Consider the following 16,756-nt stretch of genomic DNA (forward strand, 5'->3'; position numbering starts at 1 on the left):
TTTTCTATGTGGGGAAATAATGAAGTGAGGTTTTAAAAGGCAAAATTAAAAAAAAAAAATGCAAAGAAAAAGAAGGAAAGGCAAAGGGAGAAATACTTTTTTTTGAAGATTTTGGTATGTGGGAAATAAAACCATAGAACAATAATCTTCTAAAACTTCCAGGTTTCGGTTGAGCTAGAATTGGAAGCTGACTTGCACAACACACAAGTGAAAGAAAAAAAAATAAACATCGAAACCCAAAAATAATGGAAAGGCAAAGAGAAATTTTACTTTAAGCCCAAAAAATTATAAGGAAAGAGGATCCCATGATATAATATATCATAAACAGTGGATAACTTTGTCTTCAAACAGACCTCCTGCTTTGGTCCCAATTTTATATACAGAGGAGAATCAACAGCAACTAAAGCAGGTTCACAGAGCTTTATGCCAGCATGCAGATCCTTGAAATGCCCCCATTTGGGCTGGTTCAGCATACCTACGAAAACAAAGCATGTCATTTTCTACAAGGACTTCCATGAGAATGTAACACTGGTAATAGTCCAAGAGACATTAACGACTAATATGAAAATTACTAAGACTTCAACTGACAGAGTTTCCAACTGAAAAATAAGTTTCATTTTTCCAAAACAATACAACCTACCATACTCATCAATTGGAGCATCATAATCATAACTCGTTATATAGAATGGGCCCCCAGAAGTCCGGCCAAAGTTCGTCCCGCCAAAAAACTACAAAGGAGCAGAAGCAGTAAAGCATCAGGTCATCAATATGTAGCATTGGTATGTCATATAATGGAGATCCAAATTTTTATGCTAGAAAACATGCTTTGAATCTGTCAAACATTTCATTATACTATATAGACAGGGAAGACCTTTGGTCTGTCTTTTTATCTCTCTCCAATTTTTTTTCTTCAAAACCCTTAGGTGCCCCTCTTTTATGCTTCTAAACCAAAAAGAACAAGGGATAAAGCAGTTGAATGTCACACTTGATAGCTTAAAACTACCCACTCACATTTGTAACTGCCAAACAACATACAACTACCTATATTTTTCTAAAGTTTTCAAATTATTTTTTAAGATCGTCTAGGGTCAAACCTAGACTAGCATAGCAAATTTTTGACCCGTGGTTGTTATTTAAAAAGAAAGCAGAGGAAATAAGTGTTTATCTACTACACTCTCGATATTTGAGCTCAAATATTTCCTACTACTTTTCATATCCCATTTGAGGTTTGGCCACAAACTATTAGGACGTGAAAGAAGCAGCAAGCCTTTCTGGATAGGAAAATGTAAACATCTAATTTGCTATAGAAGAAGCAAACTGGAATTTTTGAACCATGTAGCTTTCATAAGCAAAAAAACTACACACTGCACTTGCAACATTCTGAAGCCACGATGCATCACAAATTAGTGCTTATGCCCTATTTAGACAAGAAGGCAGTTTTTTTTAGCTTCATATCATACCATATAATAATTCTGAAAACTTCCTCCACGTTGAAAAAAGCGAGCAACTGCAAACGCATTATCTTCAGCAGGTCTATGTGGAATTCTTCCCCCCCAAGATGAATACCTTCCAAAAAAAACACACACACACACACACAAAAGCAATCCAAATGTGATTCTATTATACATTACCACACATGCCCACGCATGATAAGTTAATAGTCTTGGGAATTACATAAAGACACAACAGTTGTGAAAGAGCAGTAAATTAATGTACCAGATATGGAACAGGTAAGCAGAAAATTCCCTAGAGAGGTATAAATGGGATTCCTTATTAACAAATAAATTTGAACCAAAACATAGTGTAAAGAAGTATTCAGAGTACTCAAAAATATGATCTTCAGTGTAAAAACTGCAACAGAAAGTTAAAAATGGAAATGAAAAACATTGCATTGGACAGAAGCAGCATAGAGCTTTAAGCCTTTAATGTGAGCCAATCTTTGCATGGAAAAACTACAGAGATGTATCCTTGGAAAAAGAAGAATTTTATGGTTTCACATAATTAGTGGGGCTAATTATGAATCATCAAAAATTATTTATTAGTTGAATACTAGGATTATTAGGTCTTATTTAGAATAATAATTTATCAACCATGTAACCTTGAAGATGTTTACAGCAGTGGGAAAATTTGGGCAATTTATTTACCTCCTATGGAAGTACTTGTTAGAAAACCACTTAACCTTAAAACTTAAGCTATTAGGTTGTGGGTCAAAAGTCTCTTGCCAAGGGTGATTCTAATGTTGACACTTCAAGTGCAATTGGCCACTCCACTATGGGGTTGAGTACATCATCCATTGTGTCCCAAGAGAAGTACAATAATCTTGTCCACATGGTCCTACAACTCCAACTCAATCTTCTATATCTAGTGCTACCTAGCCATTCCAATACATGGGTTGTTGATGGGCATCCTCCATATGACAAGCAGTCCTAAATTTCCCTTAAACCTCTTACCAGTTAGTTAATTAAATATACTCATATTCCTTCCTTGATTGTGTAATTTAGGATCTCCAAACAAAGAAAAGTATTAGTTGAGGGCTTTAGAAGGACGGCATGTACTATTTTGATTGTGGCGGTGGTCAATCCAATTTCTGTCATACAACTACTTCAATTTCTACCCATGATGTTTCTATGGATCAGTGGACTGCTCGTTTGGATCCACCCATCTCGTCAAATTACAATAATGTTTTCCCTATGCTCAAGTCTATTTCTCATTTTGAGTGTTTTATGTGTCAATAAGGAAAGCATATTAGGAAATCTTGTCCATATAGAGTCGACTCGTGTGATAAATCATTGTTTTCTCTCATTCATTCAGATTTTCAGGTCCATGTATAGTCAAGAATTTTACACATCATCAATATGTTAAGCCTGTTATGGATAATGTTTTTGCACATCTGTCTAGTAAATAATAGATCTAGATTTCTTAATGTATTTTCACAATTATACCAAGAAATAAAAACTCAATTTGGCATTAGCATTCAAATTTTTCAATATGAGTGTTGAATTTGGTCAAACTGAGTTTTAGTCTTTTTCCTCGGCCAAAAGGATTATTCATCAAACCTCATGCATACATGTCACTCCTCAACAAAATGGAGTAGCTTAATAGAAAAATAGAAATTTACTTGATATAGCATGCTCTCTGCGTTGTCACATGTCTCACATCCATATTCCTAAAACCTTTAGGACTAATGCCCTTCTTATAGCTTGTTTTGCTTAAGAGAATGCCCTACAAGATTCTAGGAGGGCAAATTCCCTTCTCTATCATATACCCAAAAACATCCATGTTAAGTGTTGTGCCTCGTGTGTTTGAAAACATATGCTTTGTTCATGTTCCACATACTGGTCTAGACAAACTCCTTCCTCGTGCTATTAAATGTGTCCTTCTTGGATACTCGAGAGTTCATAAGGGATATAGATATTACAATCCCCAAAATCGCAAGAAATAAGTTAGTGCAGATGTTATCGTTCTTTAGGGTGAAGCATATTTCTTTAGTGCGGGATCCTCCTTGGACGAATCTATTTTGAGTCCCATCAACCATTTCTGGTTCCCCTCGATGTGTTAGTCTGTCAATTCCTACCCTTATCCCTCTTGATAAAACTTCCACTACTCTTCCAAATCCATTAGTTACTAACCTAAAGAAACAATTGGGTGTTTATGAAAGACAAAAAGTATAAACGAACATCATAACCACTGTACAACTGCCCCTACACTTCACTGATTCGACTTCAAGTTCTAAGGATCCATCAAATGTGACTTGGATTTACCAATTGTTTAAAATAAAAGTACGCAAACATGTACTTGGGAGTCATTAGTTGCTTATCCTATTTCTCATTATGTTTCAGCTCTTAACCTGCTTGGTCCTGTTAAAGCTTGATATGCATTGTTGGCCCAAAACCTAATAGCTTAAACTTTTAGGTGAAGTAGAAATCCAACATGGTATCAAAGCTGGTTACTATAAGGTCCTAGGTTCTAGTCTCGTAGCTTGCATTTAATGTGTGGTATTTAAAAATTATTGTATTCCGTGTAATGGGTGTTATTTATCATATGTTTATCTCTCTAAGTGCTATTGGGCTGCACATGCGAGGGAATCTTAAAGCTTGATATATATTGTTGGCCACAACCTAACAGCATAAGCTTTTAGGTAAAGTGTTAATCTAAAAATTTCTATGCGCTCTTTTTCCTTGTCTATTTCCTTTGTCTTTTGTTGAAGCACTTGCTAACCCTGGGTTGAAGCATGCAACAGATTTGGAAATGAATGCCTTGACCACTTAAGGGATGAGATTTGGCGTCTTCCACCCTATAAGGAGTTGGTTAGGTATCATTGGGTCCTAACAGCCCTATTGAATGACTTAAGGCTTGATTAGTTGCCAAAAAGTATAGTCCAATCATATCCTATTGATTATTTTGAGACCTCCTTCTCTCATGTTCCAGGGCTAACAATTAATTTGATTAGCCCTTATACCAATTGGACGTGAAGAATGCCATTTCGTATAATGATGCGAAGAAAAAGACACACACGAAGATGGAGCAACCTTTGGGTATTTTGCTCGAGAGAGGATGGTAAGGTATATACGTTGCATAAGGCCATTTATGGTCTTAAGCTATCTCGAGCCTATTTTGACAAATTTAGAAGGATGGTCTCTACAATTGGTTTTATCCGGCACTACTATCAGCCCTCATCCGCAGAAAGGAGACAAGTTTGGTACTTCTAGTAGTTTATATTGATGCTATCATCATCACTGACAGTGACAAAGCGGGATTCTAGATTTGAAGCATTGGCTTCAAGTGGAACTTCAAATCAAAGACTTGAGTACTCTGCATTGCTTTCTTGGTATTGAGATTGCACAATGAAAGAAAGGATTGATTATATGCCAAGGAAAATATATCTTGGACTTGCTAAGTGAGACTAGCATATAGGGAGCTAAACCAATTGATAATCCTATGGATCCTAATGCAATGTTGTCTCAGATTGTTCAACTAGATTTCGAATGTGAACATCAATATTGGCAATTGGTTGGCAAGTTGATCTACTTAACTATCAATAGATCTGAAATATCCTTTGCGATGTGGCAAAGAGTCAATTTATGAAAATTTTCAGGCAAACACACCAAGATGTTATTTGTAGTACTCTACAGTATCTCAAAGGCTCTCCTAGCAAAGGTTTGGCATATAAATGTAATAGAAACTATGAGATCATGGGATACCCTAATGCAGACTGGCATGGATTAGATGATGATCAAAGGTCTACTACTAGATAATGTCCATTTGTTAGGGGTAACATTGATACCTAGCATAGCAAGAAACAAACTATTGTAGCAAGATCTAGTGATAAAGTAGTTTCTTATATTGTGAGTGAGCATGTGGTTGAAGTCTCCGAATGGGATTCTTAGTAACGACACCCATATATATGCTTTGAGATAATAAAGCTAAGTTTCATGAGAGGGAAAAGAAAATTGAAGTTGATCATTATTTCATGAGTGATTCTATGTTGAAGAAGGTTGTGAGAACTACATTTGTGATATCTGTGGACTAGTTAGGAAAAATTTTCACAAACACTTTATTTAAGCTTGCCTCGTCTAGTTGTTGTAATAAGTTGTGGTTAGATGATATTTATACACCTCCAGAGAGTGAGTATTAGAATAGGCTATTTTAGTATTCCATGTTTATTTGTTCCTAATATATGAAGGCAAACTTAAAGTTGTATGCAGAGCCCCAGGAAACCGCCACCAGTCCTTTTCTATCCTCTTTCTCTTCTTCTCTTATTCTTTTCATCTCTTCTCCATATCTAACTTTACAACAATATGATTATGAGTGGGATTCAAGGTATGACTCTAGATTTAAGGTCGATGGGGTTCAGTTGAAAAAACAAGTGTTGATATAGAATTTTTGTGTGCAATGATGATGATTGATGAAATCCAGCAATGGAGTTCATCCATGGAGAATATTGATGAAAATCGGTGCAGTTTATCATGAAGTTCATTGGTGGAATCAACCACCTCTATATCCTGTAAATATTTTTTTTTCTTAGTTTGTACATCACAAAAAACCTTCACATTCCAAATTTTAGTTTCTCTCTTTCGCCAAATTCAATTTCTTCATAAAATAGAACTCCCGCCCTTCCACATTAAACTCACCCCACTACTCCTTGGCCAAGCCTTGAAAATAAGAATGTGTCAAACACATGAACTCAAATCTGTTGGGCCCCTCTTCACAAGATTAGACTCGAGCACCAAGGAGCAGCGATTTGACATCACTTTAGAAAGGACTTCTTGATATACTACGAAAAGAAACCTTCCAATCAGCAGTGAACAAGAATCTATCAATGCTAAAAGCAACCATCCAAGAATGATGCAGCATCTGTGGTGCAAATAGATTCCAGAATCCATCAATTAGAATTATACCAAATTAGGATTAGTTGGCAGGGATATTTTTTAGTTAGCAAAGAGAGAATTCACACAGAATAGCAGCATTGTAGGGTATGGAAGGTGACAGTGGGGATCTTCAACCCTGCTTCGCGATCTTAGCAAAGTTCAGAACTGGTAAACAAATGGAAAGAAGATATTATATATTTCTGCTTCATTATCTAGGCTAGCATAAACGGAAATACATGACAGCCTGGGGCAATGTGCCTGGGAAAATTATTATTACCGACTGCAGCTGATTTGACTTCTCTAGATTCAATGACCTCACAAATAAGCTTTGGCACTATAATCATAGATAAACTTTGTAGATAATAAACTTGAGCATGGGAAACGACACACTTGAGCAGACCATCTTAGTGACACTATAGATACAAATAATTAATAAATTTTATTGCAACTAACAAGGAAAAGAGTGGAGTAGCTTCTAGCTCTAGAGAAAATTAACTTCTACTTGACTTGTTCAGCTCAGCATCATCCCCCCCTGATAGAAATGTGCCTCAGTGGGAGTTGCCATCTTTAGTCATTCACACCTTTCAGCATCACTAGCATAAGCTCATGTTTTCTCATCCATAAGGTCTCATGGTCGGGCTTTTCTTTCAACATGGCTAGAAATCAAAAGTGAGTATAATTTTTTGTTAGATTTCCTGCACCTTGATTACCTTTTTCAACACATTCTCTCCTTTGTGGATAGCCATTCTGGAGATCTTCCCTTCAAGAATTCATTGTCATGCCCGCAGTTTGTGGCCCTAGTTCTCAGATGATCCTCTCTAAACCTGCAGTAGTGATTCAGCAGAAACTTTTTGGCTCATGTTTGTAGATTTCACTTGAGCTCCTTAAATATATTACGTATTTCCAGCATTCTTGGCTTCTGAAAACTTGTTTTTGTTGTTCTACTCTTGATTTGGCTTTGGTAGCAGCAATTACTTCTTCAATTTGTTGTTCAATATGTCGATCATCAAAAAGCAATGTGCCAACAATTCACGGGAACAGGGTCAACATCAGTAGGCAGCATGCTTTTGTTGTCACAACACTCATTGTTGGCCTTACAAGGTTTAAAATCTTGTTTTGATGATAACAAATAAGATGAACTTAACATATTTGGTCAAGTGATGATATTTCAGTACTCATGCATGTGAATACAAAGTCAAATGCTCATAAGAATCATTCAAAGCTTATACTTCAAAGAAAGATGATCAAATGAAGTTTAAAGAGTCAAAGCATGGATTTAAAGATGTCCTAATAAAGCTTGAAGATCATGAGAGCATGGATGTTAAAGAGGACTTGCTAAAAAGCTTAAAGAATATTAAAGCTTAAAGACAAGATGGAGCCAAAGAAAGACAAAGCAAGGGAGCCTAAAGAAAGGCATGAAGACTCAAGAGCTTAGAATGTCAAAAGTCATAAGAAGTCTTTATGTAAGTACTTCATATTTAAATATCTTATCGAAATATTATGAAAGCTCTTCTAGGGTTAATTATGGACTTAGAGACCTTATTTCAAAACCCGGAAAATGTTCTATAAGAAAGCAAAGCAAGAGAGCAAAAAGGATTTTTGAAACCAAAAATGAAAATTCTGAAGTTGGTCTGCTCAGACGACTAAGGTGTACCCTCAAAAGTCTGAAGATGCACCCTCAAACGACTGAAGTTTTACTTCAGACATCTGAAGAATTTCTTTAGAAGACTGAAGAATTAGTTCAATCAACTGAAAATTTATTTGTTGAAACACAGAACAGGCAGAACACCCTCAAAAGACTGAACCTTCAGTTTAGTCGTCTGAGCTGGGACTTCAGAAGTCTGAACTTACAGTTCAGTCGTCTGACCCTATGTCCAAACTATAATTTTTAGTGCTTTAAGGGACATTAGAAGACTGAACTCGATAGTTTAGTCGTCTAAAAACTGTTTAACGGCTAATTTTTTAAATGTTTTAAAAATCTGAATTAAGGTTTTTGGTGCCCCAAAATTAATGAAAACTTGGGAAATACTCGAAGTAAACTTGGGCAACACAAATCACTTTTAAAAGCCTATAAATACATGGTTTTGCAAATCAAATTACAGACCAAGAACAAAATAATTGAAAAATATGTTTGTAAGCTAAAACTATTTTGCTGCTCTCTTTTGCTCAACTCTTTGCTCAACTGAAGTGCTGAATTTCTGAGTTGCTAATTCTCATCCAGAAGGAACTCGGTGATAAATTCACTTGAGCTTCATGGTATTTCATATTGGTATTTAATATTGAAGTACATAATGATTGAATTTGTACTAATCTGCTCATTGTGAGAGTATCATTGTACGCAATTATTTCTTCTTGTTTCTTGACGATTCCAGGTTGTTGGATCGTTAACCGAGTGTGGGGTATCACTTGGAGAGGCACTGCTCTAGCCTATTGAAGGAGTGACCGAGTGTGAGGTATCACTTAGAGAGGCGTTGCTCTGGCCTACTTAAGGAGTGTTTGAGCATGGGGTAACGCTTGTAAAAGGTTTGTTCCGCCCAGAAAGGAATGGTATAGTGGAATCCTTTTGTGGTATTTGCCAAAGGCGAGGACGTAGGCTGGGGATAAGCCAAACCTCATAAAAAACGTGGTGTCACTCTCTTTCCCTATTCTCTTTAATTTTCAGCATATATCAACTGTGTGGATGATTTAAATTTCCTAATCATAAAAACTATGTGGATTGGATTTTAAATAAACTAAAGATTAATTTGTTTTTGAGACTTGTGGAAACCGAAAGGAAGTACGTTGGTTGATCAATATTAATTGCGGAAACCATAAGGGAGTACGTTGATTAGTCAACACCCAAAACCTATTAACTGAAGGTTTATTTGAAATCTGAATTTTGGGAAGAGTGTGGATGTCATATTGCTTATCATCTTGAAAGACCAATTTCATTCTCTACAAGGCTTGAATCAAATTCACATATACAAGGCTACAAAAGCTAAAACTTGTATAAAAGCTGGATTTCATATCTTGATTGAATATTTTGTGATTGATTACTTTGAGTTATTAAAGTGCTGAATCTTGAAAGCATTGCTGGAATCAATCTAACTTATATATCTTGTTTTGATAATTTTGGTTGAATTGGATTGTTGGAAGAATATCTGAAAATCTACTAAAGTGACCATACTTACACTTATTTATAAAGGTTTATAACTTAATTAATTTTCCACTAAACTTGTGATTATAAACCAATTTTGTTTGTGTTGAAGTATTGATTGATTGTCCAAATAAGGTTTGGTTGTGTGATTGCTAGATTAACAAGAGGTTAAGAATTCACGAAAGGAATTAAAAGAAATTTTAATAATCCAATTCACCCCCCCCCCCCCCTCTCTCTCGGGACAACTCCTTAACTTTCACTCATATCTTTAGAGTGAGTAAATATACCAAGAGTTTTATCTGCTATAACTTGTTTTCAGTTAAGCAGCTCCATTAAGCCCTTCTCATTTTGACTGGTATTGAGGGGCATGATTGTTTGTTCTATCAAACTACTAGCCTGCATTTCATCCTTCCTGTTTGTCACATCAACATCCTTTATGGGCTTTTAAACTAGCTTCCTCTTCTTGTCACCATTTTTGAGATAGAAAGAGTAAGAATTGCTACGTTCATCATGAACAGCTCTTCAACCAATTTTCCAACTACAACTAAGCAGAATATGACAAGTCCCCACTGTTACTATGTCCGCAACAAACAGACTCTTTATTAGAGATTCTGATTGAAAAATTGACCATGCACCTAGTTGTCACAAATACTTCCTTCCCTTTATTGAGCCAAAAACAAATGTGATATGGTTGCAGTGTTCCCACTTCAAGCTTCAATTTTTCCACCGCTACTTCAGAAATTTTTCCAACAGTTGTTGTCAATTACTGACTTAGAAAATTCTCTTCCTCTGCATTTTGTTCTAGATAAGTCTTCTGCAACCAACAGACAACCTTCATTTGAATAATTTCAAGATCTGTCCTTCCCTCTTCTACAGAAATTTTTATTGCCACAATACCCATTTTATCAACCAAGTTCTTCTTCTAATAGCAATTACTAAAGGTTTACTTGAAGCCTGAATAATTTATCTTTGAAATAGAGATGGGCAGCCATATTTAATGACTGAAGCTTGAATACCAGCATGCAAATCAAAGAAACCAACCCAATGGCCTCATTTTAAAAGGACAAGAAGAATGACTAAATGCGATACGTGAAGAACACAACTAAAACAACCCAATATGAAACATGGGAGCAAGCAGAAGAAACAAACCCAAGGAAGGAATTTCTCTGATACCAATTTGATGCAGCCTCCGTGGTGGAATATAGATTCTAGGGTCCATCAAATTATAAGTTTGACAGATTAGGATTAGTTGCAGAGACATTTAGTAGTTAAGAGAGATCCTTCTCACATGGAAACAGAAAGGTGGAGAGTATGGAAGGTGAATCCTCAGTCCACACTTCCAGGCCTCAAGAAAATCTGAACAGATCAGAGTTGATAAGGAAAGAGAAAATTATGAACTGCCTCTTCATTATCTAGACTAGCATAAATATAAGTAGATGACAGCCTTGGGCAATAAATGTGGCTGGCGAATTTACTTTTACTGACTGCAGCTGGTTTGATTTTCTGCTAAGCCTACTTGAGGAACATAAGCACTAATGATATTTATTATCTTTTGGCCTAATACTATCTTGATTTTTATAATTCTATCCCCTACTCTGTTTACATCAACAACACTATCTTTTACGTTTTTGTTTACAATAATTCCTACTCCATTCTTATGTTTTTCTTTTCCATTGTACCAAAGTTTATTTAATTTCTCTTTCTCCCCCGCCCACTTAGTTTCTTGAAGGCAAATTATATTAATTTTTCTTCAAAAAGAAAAAGATTAAAAAAAAAAAAATACTTCATCTAATAATGCAAATATTGGCTCTCAAATGCTTGAGAAATATTTCTCACAGAATACGAGACAAGTTTCTCCTATTAGACAGCTACCAATCTCTATAATTCCGTCTATTGAAATTGCCTCCAGTCTTATTCTACTTCTTCCAATATTCCAGTCACACATCAATTAATTCTATGAATAAATTTTCATTTTCATAAAAAATTCAAATGATCAATTATTTTCCTAAAAGGTAAGATCAAGTAGCACTAAAGGCGAAAGTGCCAATAGAATCTGCTGTAGTGAACCTGGTGAAATTTAAGATGTCATCTTACCATCCATTCCAATCCTCTGTCCAAAATATAGGTTTGTCATTAGAATTTGGCCCAAAACCATCACAATAAAATCCATTGCAGGTGTTTACCTGTGAAGCAAAATCAATAAACAAAAAAAAAAAACCTTATATTTAAGGGTTTTATAATGGTACTCCAAAGGCCTTAACATTTAAAAATTGAAACAGATGCATTCTGATAAACAAACCTAGCCAGCAATCTTGGCTGTTTCTATAAATGCAGGACTACAAGTGCAAAGGGACTTCAACACAAGATACACAAGGAAAAGAGTTTACAATAACATCTGGAGCATCATCCTGCCTGCACATAACCCATGGAACACCAGCCCCCAGCCCAAGAGCCATTCCAGCAGCCCATTTAACATAGTCCTTTCCCTTCTTGCCAAATGAGCTTTCAACATTGCCATACTCATTCTCAATCTGAAAAAACTCATTCCAATTATATCCTATCTAGCTATCAAAAAAATCATCATTCAAAAAGATAGAAGGTTTTGTTTATGCAAGTTGTAAACCCATGTCAGTTAAAAATTCTGCTACAACCTGCAACATAATGATGGGACCACCCTGCCAAGAAAAAAGCATCTCCTCTCGCATCAAATCCACAATCATTTTAACAAAGCGCTGCATCTCCTCCTGGAAATTATCGAACATAACAACCAAGATAAAATTTTAAATCAATTATCAGCAGGCAGCAGTTAACTCTAAGTACTCACTAACATGAGTAAAGAAGTGTAACATGCATGTTTATCTGATGCCAAAACTGGAAATTCACAATGACTTTTATAATCCAAAACCCCCACAGGATCCTGATTTATGGATCTCTCGGTTCGAGAAATAAAAATAAGAAGATTGAACCATTTCTTCCTACCTCAGGGCAGCATATGTGAAAAGCAAACAAACAAACAAGCAAACAAGATAATTCGTATCTCGAGATAATGACCAGAAAATAAGAAATGAAAAGTGAAATGAAGATCTAAAGCTCATATAGGATCAGATAATCATTAATCATTTTAGTAGTTCTTGTTTACAAAACACTCAATACCACTAGAAATGGTATTCAAAAGGTTCAGAAAGCTAGTTACTTAATAAGCATTGCTCAAATGGACCTCCAATCCATGCATGCAGACACATTTATACAACTGAAAACAGAAGGATCCTAAACATGTGAGAGATAATCCGAAGATGCAAAAAGAAAGCTTAAAAATTCTAACATTCAGCTAAAAACGCCTTCAAATATCTGATGGAGATACCCATGTCTGTGCTCAATCAATCAAGATCCTATCCCAATTGATCAGATGTACGTCCTCTCACCAAACTGAGAAACAACCCTATGCTTCATTTTTCAGGTACCTCAAATAACTCCAGAGTCATGGCTCATCAGATTTGATGTTTGATCAAAGTAGCATGAGCATTTTTTCTGAAAGTATGAAAGGACATCCTTGAGAGAGAGATCTTAATTTTTCCCCAGATCTTTTGTCATTCTGAGTTTTTTTCATATTTGAACTGTTCCTTGTTTGTATGAAAGTTGGCAGCTCTTGCTCCCTTAAATGTTTATCTTTTACACTTCATTTATAAAAGAAACTCCGAATAACAACAAAACTTACATAAACACTCATGATAATATCCATAAATCCTTAATTTTTCTCCAAATACAGCATTATGATCAAACTGAAGCCACTTTGTCAGCTTGACTTGGTATCACAGAAAGACCTGCTCTTTATTTTTACTTTATTTTGTTAAAAGAAATTTCTCAAACCAGATTGCTAACTAATTGGATCCAATCATAAATCTTTGTTCTCTAATTTTGTATTAAAAAATCATCGATATCATTTTAAGGAACATATTTATGCATCATTTGTCGAATTTGAAAATCAAATCATATAGTAAGAGGTTCAAGTTCATTTTGTTCCATAAACTCTGATTGCTTGGTGCATAGGCCTCCAATGTACTATATTATTCATTGACTATTCTCATCATTCCTGTCCAAATAGATTTGTTTCCAAATTTTATGATGTCTCCATTTTTCATTTCCATGATGCTACTTAGTAAGCATTGTCCATTTTTCAGCCAACAAAATATGAAACTTAAGACCTTCCAGGAAATTGTTCTGCTACTGTTTCTTTAAGCACAAAATGATATAACTCATGGATACTGATCATTACTTTTAGTAGTGTATTTCTACATGGAACAAGTTTTTATGTTTTTCATGGTTGTGTTTAATTTTTAATTGATCATCCCCTAATGGGTTTTTTTTTTTTATTTTTTTACAAAATTAGGGATTTAAAGGTTGAAGCAAGCAGAGTAAGCAAAAAACTATTAAAAATTGATTTTCTTTCTAACATATCACAAGTCGTTCGTATGTGTGTGCATGTGTGTGTGTGTGTGTGAGAGAGAGAGAGAGAGATCAATGGTATTCTTCTTTTCTCCTCTATATTTATATACAATGACAGGGATAGCACAATGTGCAAATATGCCCTCCAATACTCTCCAATCTGCATAACACTCCTCCTCAAGGTGGGCTATAAATATCGAATGGTCCAAGCTTGCTACGTAAAAACTTAACATGGCCTCAAGCTAACCACTTTGCATAAATCAGCTAGTTGCTTCTCCACAGAGATAATGAAGAGTGCAAATATCTCTACTCAAATTCTTTAGATAAACAAAGAATTTTAGTAGAAAGAGAAAAAGGAAAGAAGTGTGACAAAAGAAAAGGACTGCATGGAGAACAAGGCATCGTCCAACATGCCAATAAAACAATAAATGAAAAGGAAAGGAAAAAAAAAATCTAAAATACAGGCATACAGCTCTAGAGAACGAAAGCAATACTAACTTCTCTACAAATATTCAGGAGAAACATTTCTGAAAAAAAAAAAGTATTTGCAGAAAACCAAAGCAATGCAAGAAAGAGAACTCTTCTCCCAACCAAATTATGGGATGTAACAACACCCTTAAAAGTTCTGCATTCCTCTACCCAAATACACTGAATGGGAGCAAGAATCATGCATCTCCATAAAGCTTTACTCTCCTTACCCTTCCAAAATTTCAAAAATTAACAGCACAGAAATCATCCACAGATGAAGGCGCGAACCCAATTCTCATGAATTCCAAACAGTCTGAAGCCAGGAATGCAAGAACAGATGTGATTGCCCTGGTGAGGGAGCAAAAACATAAGACAGATACATCTAATGATAAGGCTTTATTTGGTCTCCATTTCTTAAGCAAGACATTACTAATGATTTTGTTTAAGGATCACAATCCAAGTAAAAGCTTTTATTTTTTAAGGAACTTTAGCTTTCCCAATAAGAGTACGCTAGAAGAAAGGATTACAATAGGAACATGAATCAAGCCAAAAAAATAAAAAAGACTTGCAAGAAAAATCCCAGAGGAATCTAGAATCAAATTCTTGTATTTTTTTCCCCTGGTACGAAAAAGAATCAAGCTCATTGAACAAAAGGACAAGACATTCGTCACGCTCTCATCTAGGATTCTCACAAAGTGGAAATCCCAATATTGCCCACCCTTGTGCAGGAAAAGGAAATCAGATATCAGAATATCATGAAAGGTAGCCAAAGGAGCCTCCCCAATAAAATGAACTTCCAAAAACAAATTCTCTCTCAATTATCCACCATACACCGAACCAAAGGGAGGAAAAGGTTATCCCTCAATGCAGATTTGCAAAACTCTGTAAATAATATTGGCTCCAACCTAACATCTCACTCATTCTATTAAGAGTGTTAGGCTCTGAAGGAAAATGACATAACCACTTCCTCACCAAGAAAATGTTTTTGGACACCAAATTAGCAAGACCAGAGCCCCCTGCCTCTTAGATCTTCACTAACTGTTTCCCATCCTATAAGATGATCGCTACCACTCTCATCCACAGTGGCCATAAAAAAATATTCACCAATATGTGCTATGCTCGCCAAATTTAAAATAAAAATAAAAATAAAAATAAAAAAGACAAATAACACAATGAAATGAGAAGAGACAGGCTTGGATAAAAATAAATAATATGAAAGAAAACTCCTTTCCACTCCCCCAACCTCTTAGAAACACTCTTTTAGTATTATTAAGTGTGTTAATGTTCTGTCAATTAGTGAGAGTTAGTAAGGGTATTATCACCATTGGAATGTATTTGATATGTATTATAAATAGAGGGAGAGACCCACTTTTGAGTTAGGTCATTCATTTAATCAAAAATCTCAACAAGGTATCAGAGCTATGGGTCACACTACATATGAACTTGTTTGGTAAAAGAACATGTTGGAAGAATTGGGTTTTCCACATTCTCAATCTATGGAGTTGATGTGTGATAATCAAGCTACTCTTCATATTGCCTCCAACCTTCCATAAGCGTTAAAAACAAATTGAAGTTGAGTGTCACTTTGTCCGGGAGAAACTTAAGCAGAAGCTCATTACTCTCACTTATGAGAAAGTCCGATTTGAAGCTTGCTGATTTGTTTACCAAAGATTTGGTTCGGGGGGTGCTTCTGTCATATTTATTTGTAACAAGCTAAGAGCATATGATATCTATGCTCCAGTTTAAGGGGAGTGCTAATGGTTATTTGTCTTTTTGTATTATTAAGTGTGTTAATGTTTTGTTAATTAGTGACAGTAGTAAGGATGTCATGGTCATTAGAATGTATTTGATACGTTGCATCATAAATATAGGGAGAGACCTATCGTTGAGTTTGATCATTCATTTAGTCAAAAACCTCAACAGTTTGAAAGATTTGTGTGCAAATCTACTGAAAATGCCGATGAAGTTGAACTCCCTCAAGACTTGGATGCATCACCAATCTTTAATGTGGCTGATTTATACCCGCTCAATGGTGATATACAAAGTGTTGAGTGCAAAAACTCCAACAAAATCACTTCTAGCAAGGAAAAAAAAAATGAGGCTGTCATACATGTGCAAGAGGTGAAGACTAGGGCTGGAATTGATTTCAGTTTCTCGGTAAAATGGGCTGGCAGACCTGATTATGAGAATTCATGGATCAATGAGGAGGAAATCATGAATATTGACCCTGATGGATGTCAGGCAGCCAAGATGACAACTTGCATGGAGGCGACTCCATTCTAAGAAGGGGGTAATGATGCAATCAGCAGCCCGCATCTAATTTTCTGCTTCTATCAAATGT

At 35.6% G+C, this 16,756-nt stretch overlaps 1 protein-coding gene across 1 annotated transcript in view; it reads right to left on the bottom strand.

The window, feature by feature from the left end:
- Positions 1-16,756, bottom strand: part of LOC131151766 (beta-galactosidase 9) — a 92,765-nt gene that overhangs the window by 51,485 nt on the left and 24,524 nt on the right. The window contains exons 5-10 of the mRNA XM_058103167.1: positions 12,156-12,248; positions 11,892-12,035; positions 11,599-11,687; positions 1,461-1,566; positions 641-728; positions 354-475 (exon numbers count right to left, since the gene is read on the bottom strand). Of these exons, the coding sequence (XP_057959150.1) occupies positions 354-475; positions 641-728; positions 1,461-1,566; positions 11,599-11,687; positions 11,892-12,035; positions 12,156-12,248 (642 nt within the window). The remainder of the gene's footprint in view (positions 1-353; positions 476-640; positions 729-1,460; positions 1,567-11,598; positions 11,688-11,891; positions 12,036-12,155; positions 12,249-16,756) is intronic.

This window comes from Malania oleifera, chromosome 3 (assembly GCF_029873635.1).
Source record: "Malania oleifera isolate guangnan ecotype guangnan chromosome 3, ASM2987363v1, whole genome shotgun sequence".
NCBI classification, from domain to species: Eukaryota; Viridiplantae; Streptophyta; class Magnoliopsida; order Santalales; family Ximeniaceae; genus Malania; species Malania oleifera.